The 20,156-nt window shown below is 33.3% G+C and overlaps 2 protein-coding genes across 2 annotated transcripts; one reads left to right on the forward strand and one right to left on the reverse strand.

Moving 5' to 3' along the window:
• On the reverse strand, positions 1 to 825 carry LOC133204694 (uncharacterized). The gene is made up of 2 exons (XM_061340436.1): positions 816 to 825; positions 1 to 666 (listed from the first exon to the last, which is right to left on the reverse strand). Exons 1-2 carry the CDS (start codon positions 823 to 825, stop codon positions 2 to 4), a joined length of 675 nt encoding a protein of 224 aa, XP_061196420.1. The 3' UTR covers position 1.
• Positions 826 to 4,216: 3,391 nt separating this feature from the next.
• LOC133172238 (protein phosphatase 1E-like) lies at positions 4,217 to 18,953 on the forward strand. The gene is made up of 7 exons (XM_061307088.1): positions 4,217 to 4,442; positions 9,511 to 9,668; positions 9,998 to 10,197; positions 10,529 to 10,717; positions 11,002 to 11,145; positions 12,219 to 12,312; positions 17,235 to 18,953. Exons 1-7 carry the CDS (start codon positions 4,237 to 4,239, stop codon positions 18,776 to 18,778), a joined length of 2,535 nt encoding a protein of 844 aa, XP_061163072.1. The 5' UTR covers positions 4,217 to 4,236; the 3' UTR covers positions 18,779 to 18,953.
• The last annotated feature ends 1,203 nt before the right edge of the window (positions 18,954 to 20,156 follow it).

Below are 20,156 nucleotides of genomic sequence, written 5' to 3' on the forward strand. Positions count from 1 at the left end.
ATCACCATGGCCTCCAGAGACCGTTCTCCTTGCTAGATCCGCCACTTGCTCCTGAGGAGGACAATTCTGAATTGGGAGACTCACAGACAGATTTTCTCACTAAACTTCCATCAGACGATTCCTCGTTACTGGTAAACAGACGGACACGTAGATCCGGGGAAGTATTGAGATCAATGTTGTACCTTCCGGACAAGAACAACTCATCTGAAGACAGGAAATGTTTCTTCTGGGACGAGAGGTCGAGAGGGGTAGAGGTCCTGATTGGCTTCATAGCACTAACATCGACTGGGGTGGAGGTCAATAAGGGGTCGTTAATGTGTGGAAACCGGTCCTTTTCCTTTGACAAATTTAATTCATCTTCTTTGCCTTTTGTGCGTCTTGTAGTAGCGTTGTTTTCTGCAAAGACGAAAACACGAGAAGCAGAGCCGCACATAACGCTGCTCGATTCCATGACGTCATCAGTGTTAAAATTGACGTCCATGATTTCTTTGTTGCCACTGTATCCACATTTATAAGCAGGGGTGTAGAATTGTTCACTTGGGTGAAAGCTCTGATTTGTATATCCTGGTGTGTTGTCCACTGCGTTGTTTCTCGTTCCTCTGAATGGATCCATTGGAATTCTTGGTTGTGGTGTGGCAATTCCCCAATGATCAACAAAACGTTTGCCTATTGACAAAGAAAACACATATTATATTAACTGAAATGAATTAGTACCTTTTATATAAATTATATATTTATTTATATATTTTATTTATTTGATGCCTTTTTAGTACTCACAAACTGGATTTAGTTTACAATTCCAGCCAATCACCAACAAGCAGCCATCTCAATAAAAACAACATGTTTATACAATGTACATATAATACACATAGATACGGATGTAAAGGATGCCTTTCAGACATCATACTTAACAAAGGTGTTTATTACATTAAAATGTTTTTGATGTTCATTACCGAGATTTTGTTGATGCATTTCAACCAAATGTCCAATCGTCATTTCCAGTATGTCTGCTTTCTCCATTTTTGCAAAACGTTTTTCCTACATTAAAAGAAAATCATTTATGGAAAGTCTAGAAAAAACAAAATGTTTAGGAACCATTAACGTGGAAACTCAGATGAAGTATATAGGTATTGATTTTTTCCAAAAAAAAAAAAATCAGACTGGAACTACCTGGTGTAGTTTACTTTGCATGCAAAAAAAAAAAAAAAAAAAATGGGGGAGGATACATGAAAAGGTAAAGGGATCAGCAGGGATTTCAACATACATCTTTGCCTTTTGCCCTCATTACGATATTCTTCAGCTGTACGAGACATTTGTTTATCCTGTCTCTTCGCCTCTTCTCTGTTATTGGCTTGCTGCTCTAAATACAATGAAGTTAATAAAATAACGTTATTTAAAGGGAAGTATTTTCTACCAGAGAAAGTGAATATAATTTATTTTCAAAATCATTTTCATTTATTTATTTATTTTACATAATACCTTGCAATATGTTAAAAAGAACTCATTCTTGTTACATTTATTTGCCTAAATTTTGACATGTACATGTACTCAGTAGGAAATTCTCTTGGGGGGGGGGGGGGGTCAATTAATCAAGGGAGTTCGTTTTTTTTTTTTTTTTTTTTTAAAAAAAAACAGATTACCTTGGTCCCAATGATAGGGATTGTGCCATCATTTGCTGAGAAATGCTTCATTAATTTCCCACCAACTGATTTCTTGAACTTTGGAACCTCCATCGTTAATTTAACCAGGTATCAAACAATAGGTACTATCTGTTAATTTCAGTTGTTTTCTTATGATAAGGAAAATCGGTTACGATTGAAAACAAATATACACTCTCTTATATACATGTATGTACATTTCCTTGGAGTAATATTTACTACCAGTTATACTTCTTGTACAGTTAGTATAATAGTACCGTGGTGCTGTCTAGATGACGCTAATTAGGAGTTCGACACACTAATTACTAATTAGTGTAACGGACCCATGATGTACCGTTTTTCTGATAGTTTTACCCAATTCATTAATGTTGTGTTTTCTTTATCTTATTTCAATTGTTTCTTTTAGATTTAATAAAATTAACCCGCGTTTATTAGAATTATTACTATGCTCAGATTTATGAAAACAAATAATAAACGAATTTAAATTATCTCCGATTACATGTATTTGGTTACTGTGACAGAATATTCTAAGAGATCTTACCCTTATTTTACTGCCGATGTACATGGTAATATTTCTTTTTCTAAGCAATGAAGTCTATTAGTTAAAAAAGCAATTCAGCAAATACGTAGATTTTATTTCAGAATTAATAATTTGGAATGTGTAAAAAGAACTTATAGGTCATAGAGAAAAAAAATAAAAATTCCCTATTTGAAAGTGTTACCATTGTAAAATGTGAAAAGGAAAGATTATGTCAACAAACACTTCTCAAAGCTTAATAGTAAACATTTTAGTTATGGAACACAAACATATAATTATATAAAGTCTGCAGCGGAATTTTGAAAACTGCTTTGACATTATTTTAAATTTTGAATCTAATTCTTGTCAATAAATACAAAATTTACAGTTTTGTATCGACCGCAACCCAGTAAACTTGAAACTTATTATATGTTTTACCAAAAGTATGCATTTTACATATAGGATAAATATAAACTTGAAACTTATGATATGTTTTACCAAAAGTATGCATTTTACATATGGGATAAATATAATTATGTACATTTTTTTTTCATTTTATTTAAATTCAAAAAATAATAATGAATCCATAAACATAATTCTAATTAGAATTAGATCATTTGATCCGCTGCGTAAATCGTAACAATTAAAAAAAAAGCTATATTTTTATTATATATTTGTTTAATTAATTCATTTTTGTAGTGGGTGAGCGGATTAATCAGAAAAGAACCAATTTCAATGATCCATGAAAACTGAAGTACAAGTATGAACCTTTTTTTGGTGATCAGAATTCAATACTCTCCATGGGTATATTGCATGTTATTGTATAAAGTTATGTAATACAAATTATTTAGTAAACAGCGTATTGGGGAATGTTATATGTATATTTTAAAGTGTGAAAGTAATGACATATATTAAAAAATATAAATACATGTTTAGTTTGGAACTGATATATATATATTTAGATTTTTTTGAGACTACATGGAGATGTATAGGGTCTAAGCAATCCAATCCCTGTGAAAAGTATATTTCTGTCAAATAAATAAATGATAAATAAATAAAGCAAAATGGAATTTAAGGAGAGGAATCTATCTAGGCAGTAGGGTATTGCATGTTTGCTAGATTAAGATAGAACCATCCTCACAACATCAGGGGTCCTGAGTCAACGTGTTGACACAGGACCCCTAACGTTGTGAGGATGAGATAAAACGTTCTATCGTAAAAATGATATTGTCCTACGGACCCAGTGAGGGCTTGTCCCGAGACACAGTTAGATTATTCTAACTACCTACTGCCTAACGTAGTATTTATAAATGGCTTTACTGGGTATACCAAATTTCTAGAACCGCGGTCACTTTAATGTTAATTAATTATGGTTGTAACGCGCCATATGATTGGATAAAAAAAAGTTTATTTCGTATAACCTGTGTTGCATACGTCACAATGACTTGCGTCAAAAACGTAGTAATCCGCTTTACGTTACATTTGAAATATGTACGATTTGAAGGTACATGTATTTATGAAGGAGAAATTGTCTTATTTCCTACACTTTATGATGGAAAATTATATTATAAGGAAACAATTTAATAGCTGCTCTAGTTATACTGTATAACCTGGGTTGGGGCAGTTTACGCTTTATAAATCTAGAAAAAAAGGAATGAATTTAAAAGCTACCCAAGTTAAACTGTATAGCCTGGGTTGGAAGAGCTTACGCTTGTTTATAAACCGTTTCGTGGTTTATGAAGCGTAAACTGCCCCAACCCAGGTTATAGTGTATAACTTGGTGATAGCTATTAAATTCATTCCTCAAATAAACCATTAACGTTTGTAGATTTAAAAATCGTCGCCTCTATACATTTTTTTTAGCAAAGCATGAATATACTCACTTAATGTTTTTGAATTGGTAAGTAAATACCCTTAATCTGTTAAACTATAATTTACATATCGTCCTGTTCATGAAATCATCGTTTGCATTTTCCCGCTAAATATACATGTGATATTCACTTCCGGGTAAATACACAAGAAAATGACGTCACAGTTTATGTGCACAATAATATTCATGGCATGACAAACATAGCAGTCGAGATGGAGGAGCCCTTTGCGAATGACAGAGCGTCGTTTCAGCGCTTCTTAGCAGCATTTTGTAAACGCATCAACGACAATGAGGATGATAGTGAAATGTTACCATTTAGGCCTCCAACTCGCCATTTAACAATAGATGAGTTACAGGGGGAGTGTTTTGATTGGAGTTTACGTTACTTGGGATTACAGTGAGTTTGATCCGTGTGTTTTGTATGAGTGCACTGATGTAACTCGAAGAGCTTGTCATTTCACAGGTGTTTTATGTAACATGCCACTTGTTTTCTCCATCATTTTGTAGGATATCTCGATTGCAAAACCGAAAGGTTCTTTAAACTTTTCACAAATCTTATTTTACCCTCCATCTACTTGTCTACTACATCTCGATAATACTACATAAATAATGAAAATTAACTATAGAAAATTACAACAATGAATTTACTCAATATGGCATTTTTAAAGTGTAATTGAGGCAATGTCTTTATTTCAAATCCGTCATGCTGATCGAATTGCTGCTATCCCTGTTTTGTGCAACACCTGTTTTCAGATTAATTTGGCATATAATTTAATTGGCATATTTAATAAATAAATGTTCAAGATTTGTCAAGTTTCTTTGTAGAACAAGTGAAAAAGGAAGAAGATCATACATGTTAGTTTTGTATTGTACTTACCCCATAACAATTATATGTCATTGCCTTTTCACTTACCAAATGATGGCATCTCAGAAACATGAGAAATCCAGGAAGAAGGGATTTGAGTGAAAGGGGGGGGGGGGGTATTCATTGATTTATTAATTATTTTCATATTAATTATTATGATGTAAAAGAAAACCTCAATATTAAGCTTTTAAATTCTGGGGTTTTTTTTAAGTAACTGGCAATACTTGTGGGTTCACTGTTTGGAGGGTTTGCCAATGAAAGCTAACAAATCTGCTTCATTGCAGATGATGTGAATCTAAAAGCTTCAAGCTGCATCAAAAGAAGGAAAAACTGTTTTTATTAAATTAACAAAGAAGTTTTTGAGAGATTCCCTTTTATTGTTCTTTTTATTGATCTTTAAATGAACCTTTGGGGAGTTGCAGTTCATAATAATTTGTTACCAATTAAGGTTTTATCTTACTTGCTTTTTTGTTTGATCTTTGAGGCTACACACTCTTCAATTATATGTGCACTTTTTTCCTAAAGAATATACAAGTAATACTACATTTTTAACATTAGTTTTAAATGCATTGTTTTGCACAAGAGAATTGTCAGTGTACTAGATATCCTGAGGAATTGTACATGTACATGCATGAATACATTACAGTTGAATTTTGATATATCTAACATTGATATCTGGAATACTTTGGATATGTCAAATTGAGTTTGAAGTCCTTTCTTTTATATGTATTTTAATCTCAATATTTCAAACTCTCAAATCTCTCTCTTTTTTTTTTCTTCCACCAAGTTTTAGATAACAAGGTTTGATGGTATTATGAAATGCAAAATCTGGGGATCCTGAATTGAAAATTTATATCTATCAGACTCTATTGCATTTGGGATAATTGTTTTTATTTCTAATCAGACAAATCATTGATTGTTTTGTTTATTTTAATAAGTTGTTCAAGTATAATTTTAACAGTGAAAAGTGTTTAATTTGAAAGAGGAAAGCAAAAATCTTTTCCTTCCTTTAAAATCAATAGTACATGTATTTTTTTTTTTTTTTTTTTTTTTTGATCACTGTAAATTATATGTTGCATAACATATGACACATTTTTTTTACCTGTGCTAATAATGTTCAGTTGCAGTCTGATTTTAAACAATCTGGGTCTTAAGCATAAAAAGAAAGGTAGCATTGAAGAAGGATAAAGAACAACTTTTATATGTATATATTTATATTACTCTGTTGAATAAAGGAAGATGAATGTTGAGGGGGTATTTCCTGAGCATTACAGCTTCGCTGTGTTTCCTCATCACACGGAAGAGGTTTGACAAGCAATTCAGCATTTACTATTTATAGAACGCATGCTGATTCTTGACAAATCATAGTTCTGTATTAATAATTGAGTATGTAGATAACAACTTTATTTCCAGAGTTATACTGATTGTAACAGATTCCAAATGTCTTAGTTAATGGAAGCAATAGTGGTAGCTGCATTAATTTTCCTTGACAAGAGAGTTATATATGATCCTATGTAGATAGAGTTCAGTATGCTCTAGGCAGGTGCTTGTCCCAATTTACATACTGCAGATTGATGCAGTTAACGCCAATAACAGTCAATCACCTTATTAGCTTTTTTATGGGGACTATGGGAAACATAATGCATTTTACTATGTGTACTTTGTGCATATATTGCATGAAACACCCATTATAATATGCTTAAAATTTACAATCAATTCAGTAGTTTAATGTACTACATTATTTATATTCTCCTTGACCAACATCACAAAATTAGTTAAAAAAAGGTACAGTAATGAAATATTTCATGTACATTGTATACAAAGTTTTGCCGAGTAATATTTTAAACAATCAACATAGTATTAATTTTCAGAACAATGCATGTACAAGCTAAGATTTTGTCACTTTGGTGCACAATAAATTTCCATGCATTGACTGTCGATCTACTAACTTTTAACAGTCAGAGCATATGTAGAATTTTATTTTTAAACTCTAGAGCATTTTTAATATGCATTACATTAAAATATTATGTAGGTGACTGCTTGCATCGAGGACTTTGGAAGTAAATTACCATTTAAAAACTGCGACATGTTCAAATTATGGGCATGTTTATCATTCACACAGTTACTATATTTAGCTTATCCAAGATAAAATTTAATGAGAAGAAAAATGCCATTCCAAATTATGCAAAGCAGAAATATAAGTTATTTCATGTAACTCTCTATATTACTGTGGATAACACTTAGACAGATCAGTGTTGTATTAAATTAGAGAAAAATGTTTTATCCAAAAAAATAAATATATGTGTCATATTGATTAGCAGGACATCTTGATAAGTGATAAGTACATTTTAGAATGGGAAAAAAGTAATTTACAGGGATGGAATGAATAATTTTTTCCTAGGAGAGATCCTTAACTTGTCAAAAAATGTTCCAATCCAAATATTTCCTAACAAGTTAAAAAAAGAAGTGTGTGTGGGGGTGGGGGGGGGGGGGGTCTATCTTTGATAAAGTCCTAGGAAAGATCATGTTTTCCTTGGATAGAAACTTTCTGTGTAGCTCCAATAACACTACATGTAAATGCAAGGAGGAATAGAAATATGGTGTTCTGACCAATGGGTCTGCCAAGGATGCTATGTACATGTCCATATGATAAAAACAGAGTTTATTTATAAGAAAGAAGTGTATCAGTGATTTATTTTGTTTAGGTATTGTCTTTTTATGGAATTGGATGTGTACAAAATACAGAAAACAATTTTTTTTTTTCATATTTACTTTTGAATGTGCAATATAGAGGATATATGCCTGTTTGTCCATCTGTTTTAAAGGCTTTGACAGCATCCTTAGTGCTTCTGGTATAAATGCAGGATCAGTAACAAAAGCAAATTCCCTTCCTGTACTACATGATCAGATTATGTGTTTTACTTATAGAATGTATAAAGATGGGAAGTGTACTCAGATCATATTTTTTTTAAATGAAGAACTTATCTTTTAGCCTAGTTTAAAGATTTTCTATAAAGTTAAGATAAAAAGACTCTTTTGACCTCATCCACACAGTTTATTCCAATCCAGCCACTCTTCAAACAAGATTAGAGAGCAAACTATTGGAGTCATGCCTAATGTTTATCGCACATGTTAATCTTGAAGCAATAGGTTTCAAGGGCATATGTTTTTTACGAGATCATCACAGGTTTTCCTTTATGGAGTATCTCCAATTTAAAATGCTTTAGGTGACCACCGACTTGGGTTTTATTAAAACTCTGTATGTTTCTGGCTAAAGGTCTGAGTTTCAATGTTTATTTAAAATTTTAAAATGTGAGGCACTACCGTAATTAATCTTTATTCAATGTTTGGTATATCCACCCCCCTGCAGAGCATATTTGTATCTCCTACACTTGAAAGGTGTACACATATGTATGGCCTGAAAATTAACCATTAATGCTTTAATATATATACAGCCTGTACATCCGTGGCAAGGAGTTCATTGTCCAGAGCATGTACATCTACATACATCCACATACATCCACATAAAATTGAGCCTTATCTTTTCATTTACATAATTGATCAAACTTCATTATTAAGGCTTGGTGGTCTGTGTTGAAATAGAAAGGCATTAGAAATTGATTTTGTGTATTGATCAGAAAAATGTACGGTGTGTATTGCAAATCAAAGATTATTTTTAATCCATTTATGGAGAGTTAATAATGAATGCAAATTTGGTAACACTTAAATGAACTTAGTATGGTTCATTTTATACCGCAAATGCATATCCTAACTAAAAGTGTGTACTAATCTGTGATAAACCATATATGGTATGTGTATGTATATTCATCTTCCAGCTAGTATATGTCATCCTGCTTGACTTTAAGATCATACATGTATAAGGTTTTTGTAATTAATTTGCTATGAGAGAGTCAATACATGTATACATTATCACGGAGATCTTGCTACAGCATGTAAAGTGTACATGTATATGTGGCACCTTCTTTCCAAGCCCTAGTGTTACTTTATCATGTTTATGATACTGAGAGCAAGAGAATAACATGTTTAATTCTCTGCTTCATATATTACAGTATTGTAGGAACATGATTTTTATGCTCCCTTTCGAAGAAGGGAGGGCATATTGCTTTGCTGCTGTCTCGGTCTGTTGGTCCATCAACAGTTTCCGTTCTTTTTCTTCGCAGAGGTTGCACATGCTGAAATGAAATTTGGTATACAGATTTATCATAAGAATATATAGGTCAAGTTCTGTTTTGGGTACAATCAAGCAATTTTTGACAGATTTATGCCCCTTGGACTTCGAAAAATTCCAATTATTTGCAATTTCTGTTCTTTTTCTTCTCAGAGGTTTCACATACTGAAATTAAATTTGGTATACAGATTTATCATAAGAATATCTAGGTCAAGTTCTGTTTTGGCTACGATTGAGCAATTTTTGACAGAGTTACTTGGACTTAGAAAAATTCTAATTATTTGGGGGGCAGGGGGCATAAGTGTGTCATAAGTGTTTCTTGTTAGCAATCTAAATGGATACCTGTTAGAGATTGCCTTGTCTGACTGTTAATTTATAGGACTAATTTATACGCTAGTCACTCTCTTGTAGAAATTGTCCACCTACTCTTGCTGCAGCCATCACTAAAGAAGTCTATGAACAGTCCACTAAGATAGACTTCAAAGAGTTTGAAGACCAGACTCCGGACCCCGAAGAAGATTCCAACAGGGAGAAGAATGTCAAGAATGAAATCCAGCGTCCTGAGTCAGGTAGTTTAATAGGAGACTGGACCATTTAAAATCCATCAAAAAACCAAATATTCACTTGCTGAATTAGTAGACATTGAGCTATTTTTTTAAACACATGAACTCTCTCTTAGTATTTAATCATAAAGATTGTTTATCACTGTGTATTTGGAGACAGGGATTGAACTTAATGTGTTCATGCACTAGCTTGCATGGCTTCTAAAGTACTGTAGGTACTTGTACATCTAAAATCTTAAAATTGTACAAATATTAAGAATCTAGTTTGAAATAAGAAAATCTATTTTGTAAAATGATTTTTTTTGTATATTAGTTGTCAGTGATGTCTTTTATAGTTCTGGATGCTTCGTCACTCATGGAACACATCATTGACATTGTGGATGAAGTGTGTCAAAAATGGAACAAAGACTTGCCAGATATTCCAATTCCTGCTCAGGTTCATGAATGCTACCATTATGAAATTAAAAATACTCGACGTAAAATGGAGGACAGATATGTGATGCTTCCAGACATGAATACACTGTTTGATCTCAAGGTGTGCTTCCCAATCCATCTGTGAAAGAAATGACTCAGAAATCATTAAAATTTAATCTATAAGTTTTTGTGTTTTAGTTGGAGGTTGTTATGTAAGTTAACCATTCTGTTGCAAGTGCATTTAATTAGTGAAGCTTGAATTATCTTTTAATTCAGAGAAAATCATTCAAGAAGTTTGAGAACTTCAATGCCATTCAAATGAATACTGAACAAAATTAACTGGTCTTATAAGACTTTATTGCAGAATTTTCTTTGTTATAAGAGTTATTATTAATAACATGAGGTTCTTAGAAGTAATATCTCAAATATGAATTGATAATGTATAATTTCAGGATTTCCCACAGCAGTCCTATTACAGTGTGTTTGATGGGCACGCCGGGATTGAAGCAGCTGTCTATGCCTCCAATCACCTACATGTACATCTGCCCACCTGTGAGAAGTTCTCCAGTGACCCAGCATCTGCCCTGAAGTGTTCATACTCAGCAACAGATGAACATTTCATTAAAAAAGCTCAAAGAGAGGTTTGACTCTGCTTTAAATAATATTTATATTACGTCATTCAATTAGTAAGATATATTTTCTGAGTTACCTCCCTTTGAAGAATGGCTAAACATGAGATGATTCAGTTAAATAAGTATGTATGATCCATGGGATTTAAGGTAGAAAGAACAGCATTAAATTGTCATAATTGATGATGCTTGTATTTAACCAATGTATTACAGTTGCAATTGCTTTGATATATAATTTTGTGTTCAAACAAAAAACACTATCTCCCTGAGAATTTGAAATTTTGATGTTTTTTTAGGGTTTAAAAAGTGGCTGCACTGGATTAACAGTGTTGATCCGAGATAAAACTATGTATGTAGCTTGGCTGGGGGACTCACAGGCGTGTCTGGTCAGGGACGGTCAGGCAGTGTCCATCATGAATCCTCATAAACCAGAGAGACAGGTAAAGGAATGGTTATGCCCTGTCAATAAATGTAGTCAGGAGTTCAGTTGTCATTTTCTATCATATTATCTTGCTTGTACTGGAACCACATTTAAATAAGTCTACATGTTTTGTTCATCACATGTTAATAATCAACACTTAGCCCAGAACAAAAATTTGTGAAATTTATCTCTAGTGGATGTGCCCAAGGGTTGGCAGAGTAAAAATGCATCAAATCTAAGAAAATCTTCATTCATGGATATGTAGTAAAGGAGCTGTTTGCATCAGTAAACAGAACAATGACCTGTCTCACAAAATTATGAAATGGCATCCTGTGGTCCAGGCTTCATGCCCCATGGTGGGGCTAAAGTTTATTAAAAGCAATAAATCTTCTTTACTTCTGGAAATCTATTTATGTGATTATATTAATCAATGGAACATCTAAAACTACCGGTACTGTTAATGGAATTTAGATATAAAAATCATGCTCCAAGATAAATCATTATCTTAAAATGCATTAAATCTTCAGAAATCTTCTTATTTACTCCTAAACATGTAGCAGACAAACTGCTTAAATGATTAATCTGAGAAATTAGCCCGAGATCTTCAGAGATAGTAAAATTCCCTGGATATAAAGTTCCTTTCTCAGAATGGTTTTAAATTTGAAAATGAATCAAGTCTTTCAAGATATTTATCATCATGGAAAACAATGAACTTGCATGAGTACATTTAAGAGGTAATGACCGATTCTAAAACTATAACTAGAAGCTTGCATGTTATGTACTGGACACTTATTTGTAGGAATATATACATGTACATGTACTCAACTAGCAGATTCAAAATTTAATGCAAATTTTTTTAAGCAGTCATGCTTCTCATGAAAAATTGTAATCAGTATTTTGAATACAAGCAGTTGCATACTTTGCTGTATAATATTATATGGACTGTAGGACATATGAAAATCTAGGAAAAAAAAGAGAAAATGCAGTGGTTTTATAAAAGAAAGTACCAGTAACAGGTTATAGGTTAATTCTTTTTCCAAGAGTAAAATGCTTTTTTATCTAAAGACCAATATTAAAAAGACAATTTTTCAGGATGAGAAAAGTCGTATAGAAGCTCTAGGTGGAGTTGTCCTGTACATGGGAACATGGCGGGTCAATGGCAATCTGGCTGTGTCCAGGGCTATAGGTAACCACAGTAATAATGGGAAACACAGTCTGAAGTAAGGATTGGTCTGTCATCATAACTGTTCAACATTTTCCATTAGATTTAGAAAAAAAATATCTATGGTACCAAATCTATGATATCAGTTTAGCAATTGGCTGATTATTTTGAATTGCAAGTGGTGGAAAGAGATTATTTAAATCATTGATTGATGCATTCAGAACTGAAAATTTCCATCTAATTGAAACGAGCTCTGTGTATTGGACATGTCAATTTTTCAATGAGAAGTCAGAAATGATTTAGATTCCAATCCAAACTTCAGGCTTTGTTTCCCATAAAATAATACTGCAGTCATTGAAACATGGTCATTTTTTTTGACAGGATGAGCGGGCTAGGATTGAAGCTTTAGGAGGGTTCGTTCTTAATGTCAGGGGCACTTGGAGGGTCAATGCCATTCTGTCTGTTGCACGATCGATAGGTAAATCGTGTGCCAAGTTTAAGGGTGAAGAGTTCCATTGCTGTGGCATTGACATTTTATGTTAGAAGTTATGTATGTACTTTTATGTACATATATGATGAGCTGCTAAGAATTAGGCTTCAATAATGCTAGAATGCTAACAAATGAATAAGACATTTTGAACATAAGATATGAGTTTGCAGTTGAATTAACAAAGGTATTAACTGAACATTGTAATTAATATATTAGAATTTGCTTTAATTTTTAAGTATTGGCTCAGGAAAAAAAAAACAAAGATTTGCTAGGAGTTTTAGATTTAGAAAAAGATACAGAGAAAAGAAGAAATTTTACACTTAATGAAATGTTTTAGTGATGTACAACACAATATGCACCAATTGTCGACACAGCTGGTATACGTGGAAAGTGGCAGGCACATTCACCAAAATCAATAGTGATATAAATGAAAAGCAGGGTTTTTTTTATATGTTGTGTCTTAATAAGTTCAATGTTATGTAAATTACACAGGGAAGTTCTTGTCTGTCAGTGTTTGAAGAATCAGGAAATAAACAAATGTGAAAATTCATTGTCATATTATGTAATCAAAATAAGGAAGACTTGAGAATTTTTTAGTTATTTCATGTGAGAAGATACACCAGTTTGAGTAATATGATAAATCAATTTACTTTGTTAAAAATACATCAGAAGAATATTTTTTGAGATTATACCCTCACTTTCTGAGGAAGATTTAGGTACAGTACACTGTTATCTCCATTTGTCTGCAGTCAGTCATTTTCTTGTCGTGCATTAATTCTCCTCCTGCATTAGTAGCCAAATCTTTCATTATTCAAGGGATGGCAAGTCTTGCATTATCTTAATTTGAATCTGTGCTATATATTGAATCTTTCATTAGCAAGTGGGCCAGTGAATTGAGTGAAAGGGATTTCTTTTTTTTTGAAATGACCTCACTCTAAAGTCAAATATAAATATCATTAATGACAGTAACTTCTAGTTTTATGAAAGGCATGAGGTGGATAAGATTATTGTAATTTTCTTGGCAAAAGGAAAAGAGCTGCTTCACAAAAATTCAGTTTGATAATTCCTCAATTTTTTTGTTGGTTTTATTTATTTATTTTGTTTGTTTGTTTTTGTTGTTGTTAGCTCACCTGAGCCGAAGGCTCAAGTGAGCTTTTCTGATCACATTTCGTCTGTAGTCCATCTGTAAACTTTTCACATTTTCGACTTCTTCTCCAGAACCACTGGTCCAATTTCAACCAAACTTGCCACAAAGTATCCTTGGGTAAAGGGGATTCAATTTTGTTCAAATGAAGGGCCACACCTTCTTCCAAGGGGAGATAATTAAGAATTCGTGAAAAATTAATGGCATCATTAAAAAATCTTATTCTCAAGAACCACTGTGCTTGAAAATATGAAACTTATGTGGAAGCATCCTCAGGTAGTGTAGATTCAAGTTTGTTCAAATCATGACCCCTGGGGTTTGGGTGGGGCCACAATGGGCGATCAAAGTTTTACATAGGAATATATAGGAAAAATCTTTAAAAATCTTCTTCTCAAGAACAGCAAAGCCATGATTGGTCATATTTATATGGTAGCATCCTCAGATAGTGTAGATTCAAGTTTGTTCAAATCATGACCCCCGGGGGTCGGGTGGGGCCACAATGGGCGATCAAAGTTTTACATAGGAATATATTGGAAAAATCTTTTAAATTCTTCTCAAGAACAGCAAAGCCATGATTGGTCATATTTTTATGGAAGCATCCTCAGATAGTGTACATTCAAATTTGTTCAAATCATGACCCCAGGGGGTCGGGTGGGGCCACAATGGGCGATCAAAGTTTTACATAGGAATATATAGGAAAAATCTTTAAAAATCTTCTTCTCAAGAACGGCAAAGCCGTGAAATGTCATATTTACATGGTAGCATCCTCAGGTAGTGTAGATTCAAATTTGTTCAAATCATGACCCCCAGGGGTCAGGTGGGGCCACAATGGGCGATCAAAGTTTTACATAGGAATATATAGGAAAAATCTTTAAAAATCTTCTTCTCAAGAACGACAAAGCCATGATTGGTCATATTTACATGGTAGCATCCTCAGGTAGTGTAGATTCAAGTTTGTTCAAATCATGACCCCCGGGGGTCGGGTGGGGCCACAATGGACGATCAAAGTTTTACATAGGAAAATATAGGAAAAATCTTTAAAAATCTTCTTCTCAAGAACGACAAAGCCATGATTGGTCATATTTACATGGAAGCATCCTCAGATAGTGTACATTCAAATTTGTTCAAATCATGACCCCCGGCGATAGGGTGGGGCCACAATGGGCGATCAAGTTTTACATAGGAACACATAATAAAAATCTTTTAAAAAAACTATTTCTTAAGAACAGCAAAGCCATGATTGGTCATATTTATATGGAAGCATTCTTAGATAGTGTACATTCAAGTTTGTTCAAACACGACCCCTTGGGGTCGCGTGGGGCCACAATGGGTGATCAAAGTTTTACATAGGAATACATAGGTTAAATTTTTAAAAATCTTCTACTTAAGAACAGCAAAGCCATGATTGGTCATATTTAAATGGAAGCATCCTCAGATAATGTAGATTCAAATTTGTTCAATGACCCCCCCCCCCCCCAACCACTTTTATATTTAAACTTTTCAACCTTTCAAGACTGCGCTGATTTCTGCTTTTTCCTAGCCATAGTGCACAGGTGAGCGATGTGGCCCCTGGGCCTCTTGTTTTTGGTTTGGTTTTGTTTGTTTTTTAAATTTTTGAGGACAAGATTTTAGTTAAACACATGTTGATTGCAACTAAATGGGAGGAAATGAGTAGCTGAGCAAACAAAAAAATGTTACAGGTGGTTATGTTCCAAATTTGTGTCCAACCCAAGTAGTTTCATTCAAATTAAATTCAGGCAAAGGTGTAAAGAAGTTTTTTGCAATCCCCGGCGAAATTCTTAACAATTCTTAGTAAAATTTTACAGATATAACAAACTCGCGGATGCAGCAAATTTACAGTGATAGCAAACTGATTTTGTGTCACATAGAAGTTAAAAATAACAAAATTTACATCTTTTGTAATGATTTTTCAAAGATCTTAATTTTAAAATATTGAACTGACATTAATTTTGTACGCATTTATATTTGACTCTATTTGTCCAAAAACTTTTGAACCCAAAGTAAATTTTGTATTATACTTTCAGTAGTCATAATAAAGGGAAAAAAAATCTATTTTTGGAATGTGTTATGTATACTGTAGGGAATTCATTATACAGATATAATGAATGACAGATAAAGTGATGTAAATTCGCAGGTTCCTAGAACTTGGCTATAACCGAGTTTTACTGTACAGTGGATAAACGTATAGAAATCAGTCGGTCTTAGGTAATGGAAGTATTTTTTATGCAGCATAGAATTAGTATGCAAAGTTTTAATTAGGTTCAACTAATGCAAAAAGAGTTGCTGTGGTAAGATATTTATATGGCTTTTGAATGAAATAGGTACATGTTAAAATAAGTCACAGAAAAAGCAAAAAGCATAATCACAGAATAGCAGTATGATTTTTCACAGAAAAGCAGGATTTTTTAGTGGAAAAGCAGTGTCGAATTACAGAAAAGTGAAAAAGCCATGATTCTTCACAGTTACAGTAAAATTAACTCATTTAGTACAATCAAGGATAGAGTGAATTCACAGATATAGCGGAGTTTTTGGATAAACAATGGTATGGGAAGTAAATATCAGTATATGTATACAAAACATAAAAATATGTAAAAAAAAATTATTGCACAGTCACAGATACCAATACATGTAATATATATTTTATATATAGACTATAAACCTGTATTTTTACTACATGTTTTTCAATTTGGAATAAAACAACTTGGGTTGTACACTAAATCAGAAAATAACTTCTGGCATTCCATGGGGAAGTATAGAGCAAAATTAACAAGTATTTTTGAACCTCTTAAACGTAATTGACACAGAGAGAAATCTGTCAATTCTCTGTTGAGGAGACTGTGAACAGTGAATGTACTAATAATTTTTATGCCCCCGAATCGAAAGATCCCAGGGGTGTATTGTTTTTGTCCTGTCTGTCTGTTTGTCTGTCTGTCTGCCTGTTTGTCTGTCTGTCTATTGTCAACTTTAACCTAGCCCATAACTATTGCGCTGTCAAGGGTAAGGCTTTAAATATTTGACATGAGTGTTCATTATGACAAGACCTTTCCATTGGTACAGAAATTTTTGATCATGTGACCTCAACTGTGACCTTTGACCTACATTTGAAAAACTTTAACATTGGCCATAACTATTGCACTGTAGTCTACGTCCCACTCCAGAATTGTGTTACCATCGGGGGCATAGTGTTTCACAAACACATCTTGTTTTTATATGTGTACATATTACACTGTTAAAGAAACAAATTATATTATCAAATCTTTACAGCATTAACAAATGTTTTTTATTTTATAGGAGATATCAGCCAAAAGAAGTTTATCTGCAGCGACGCGGACACAACTGTCCTAGAATTAGAGGGTACTGAAGATTATATCATTCTCGCCTGTGATGGCATGTGGGATGGTATATCACAGAATGACGTACCAAAAATAGTATACGACCATCTGCAGAAAACTAATGGTGATAAGTCCAGTGTAGCTAAGATGTTGGTAGAATTAGCAAAAGAAAACGGGTCAACAGACAATATAACTGTAGTGATAGTATTTCTCAGGGATGAAATAGCAGAACCAGCTGTTATGCCAGTATTTTCATTTGACAAGATTTCTAGTTCTCAGGGAGATGACAAAACAGATGACGTTGATGGCAAAAAAGACTGTGACTCTTTTTCCGAAAAGGGAGATAACTCTAAAAATTCCTCCTCCGATGGCAATACAGAAGCTGGCAGCAATAAGCCGAAGGAAGAAGTGGACAATATAGAACAACAGGAAACTCAGGAACAAAACAACTCAGATAAACCAGAAAATACTCCTCTTCCCACTGACCGTGTACTGAAGAAAGAACCTGTGTTCATTATTGCAGACTCTGCACCTCAGATTTCAGAAAACAAACCTAGAAGCCCTTCACCTGAACCCGAAGATTTTATTCCAGATGAAAGTAAACCAGTGGAAGATAGTGCTGTTTCAAAAGATCTCACCCTTTCAGAAACTATTCCACCTCATCAAGAGTCTGCAAGTGCTCAGAAAACTTCAGGTAATAGTTTACCAGTGGAAATTGGATTGTCCACATTCATGTCCTACCTACCCAGTCAGGGAAGTACAATCTCTGAATTCAGGCATGGTTTGCAGGGCAGCAGGAAACCTAGTGCTATGTCCAGTTCTTTAGCAACTATGCATGAAGATTTTCCAATTGTTTCCAATTATGTAATTCAGGATGAAATATATAGAAAAAAAGATATCGGAAAGAAAAAACCAAAACGAAACAAGAATCCCAAAATTCGGGAGCAGAGTCGCAATGGTCAGTATGTTGTCCCAAGAAGGGGGAAGAAAAAAGCTGATGGGTCTACACCAATAGTATGGGCTTTTACTGGAAAGAATACAGCTTCTGTAAGGAATCATAAGCTCAGTTCTCTAAGGAATTCTCAGAATTCCTCCCGAGTCATACTGGCTAACATCCTAAACAGTGGTGCAGTTGATCCAAGCATTCCATCCCAGACAAGTGCAGACATTAAATTTCTAGAAAAAATGTCAAAGTCTAAGCATTTCGTTGACCCTGAGCAGCCAAATGCTGAAGAGATTCCAATGCCCCACACCGTCTTTGATTACCCATTGTCCACTTTCACAGCATCCTCCAATTTCAAAACTAAATCTACCTCAACTCCCAAGTCAAAATCATCTCAAGCCAGTCAACCAAAAACCAATCCGAAAACTGTCCCTGCTTTCCACCAATCCTGGCGCCCACGAAAATTGTCGAAATTAAATACAGGAGGTGCCCTGGCTGAACCTCCCCCTACTCCATTCTCCAATGTCAAGATAAACCCATCATCTGAGTGTTCTGATTGAAGCAGAGCTTTATACACCAATTATCTATTTTAATTATTTATGCATGCTTACAATCAGTTTGCATAGACCATCAGTGTTATTAATTTTTTAAAGCAATAATTTGATAATCGTATTGATTTTGCTCATCTAAATACTTACGAATTGTCCCCCTTTGTGCATTTATTCTCACACTTTATAAGCAGTGCTTCCTCAATGTAGATAAACATTGTGATACTTTAGCAGTGACTGCTGAATTTTTTTTAACTATTTTGTCATTGTTTTTCATTTTAGTTTGTGAGAAGAAAAAACAACAGGTGATGTAATGTTTCACTGTACTTCATGGTTTGATGTGTTCTAACATTTTTTTTTCTTTCTGTATATTATTTTGTTATTATGGTGTGAGTGGTGTCTTATTGGTGTATAACCAGGCAGCATTTAGTATAATCCAGGAATGATGTAAACAATTGGTGCTTTTCAACATGTAAGCCTATCATCATTCTTAAATTAACATTTTTTCATTTTTTTTTTTACCTTTGTTTCTGCAAAGGCATCAGAAATGATCATTACCATATTCTACTACTGTAAAAGTAGGCTCAAGTTCTGGTGGTTTGAAAAATTGATTTATTTTAGGAAACAATTGTCATATTTGATTTGTTATAACATTTTTTCATTAAAAGAAGTCATCTGTTTTCTATATTAAGCACATTCTAGTCACACAACTTTTTAATTTATCTCTGAATTTTTCAGAACGTGCGCCAGTTTTTTTTTTTTTTTTTTTAAAAATATTTAATTATTTTATCGTTTACTTCACAAAGAGTTAATAAGGGATCACTCAGAGAACCAAATATGATAGAAATTGAAATACAAAACAAATTATAATTAATATTATAAAGATAGGATACAATCATACAGTAATTAAATCAACAAAGTACTTGTTGTTAGCTAAATAAGATAATTAAGACCAACAAGATTGATTTTAAAAAGCTGTGTTTAAATGTTTAAGAGGTCATGTAAATTTGGTCGTGGGTTACTAAATACCAGGGTAATCTGTTATTCCTACTTGACATGCACACTCATTCACATGAAATTTTTGTCATTTCTAGAAGTTAATATCTTGAACTTGACTTGAACTGAATAATCCAGCACACTATTCTGTGTATGTGTTATGTATGTGTGACAAAAGGTAATGGGTTCTGGTGATCTAATGGCTTTTATTATCTTTAAAGAATTTTTCTCATAAAAATATAAAGTTTGCATATGATATGGTTTATATTTTCAATTTGATTAAAAAGAAATTGCCATAAGAATTGAAGAAATTCAACAACCAATTAAAGATTTTTTTTTTATTGAGATCAATTTCAGAACAAAAGTAAGGTTGTTCAATCTTTAAGTAAATTAT

Source organism: Saccostrea echinata, unplaced genomic scaffold (assembly GCF_033153115.1).
Source record: "Saccostrea echinata isolate AGI-Se365-2 ecotype Australia unplaced genomic scaffold, CSIRO_AGI_Sech_v1 ptg000054l, whole genome shotgun sequence".
Lineage (NCBI taxonomy): Eukaryota > Metazoa > Mollusca > Bivalvia > Ostreida > Ostreidae > Saccostrea > Saccostrea echinata.

Excerpts from the sequence above, each read along its gene's own strand:
- LOC133172238 (XM_061307088.1), top strand. The coding sequence starts at position 4,237 with ATGACAAACATAGCAGTCGAGATGGAGGAGCCCTTTGCGAATGACAGA. Across the intron at positions 10,198-10,528 it reads ATACACTGTTTGATCTCAAG|GATTTCCCACAGCAGTCCTA; the intron begins GTGTGCTTCCCA and ends GTATAATTTCAG. Across the intron at positions 10,718-11,001 it reads TTAAAAAAGCTCAAAGAGAG|GGTTTAAAAAGTGGCTGCAC; the intron begins GTTTGACTCTGC and ends ATGTTTTTTTAG.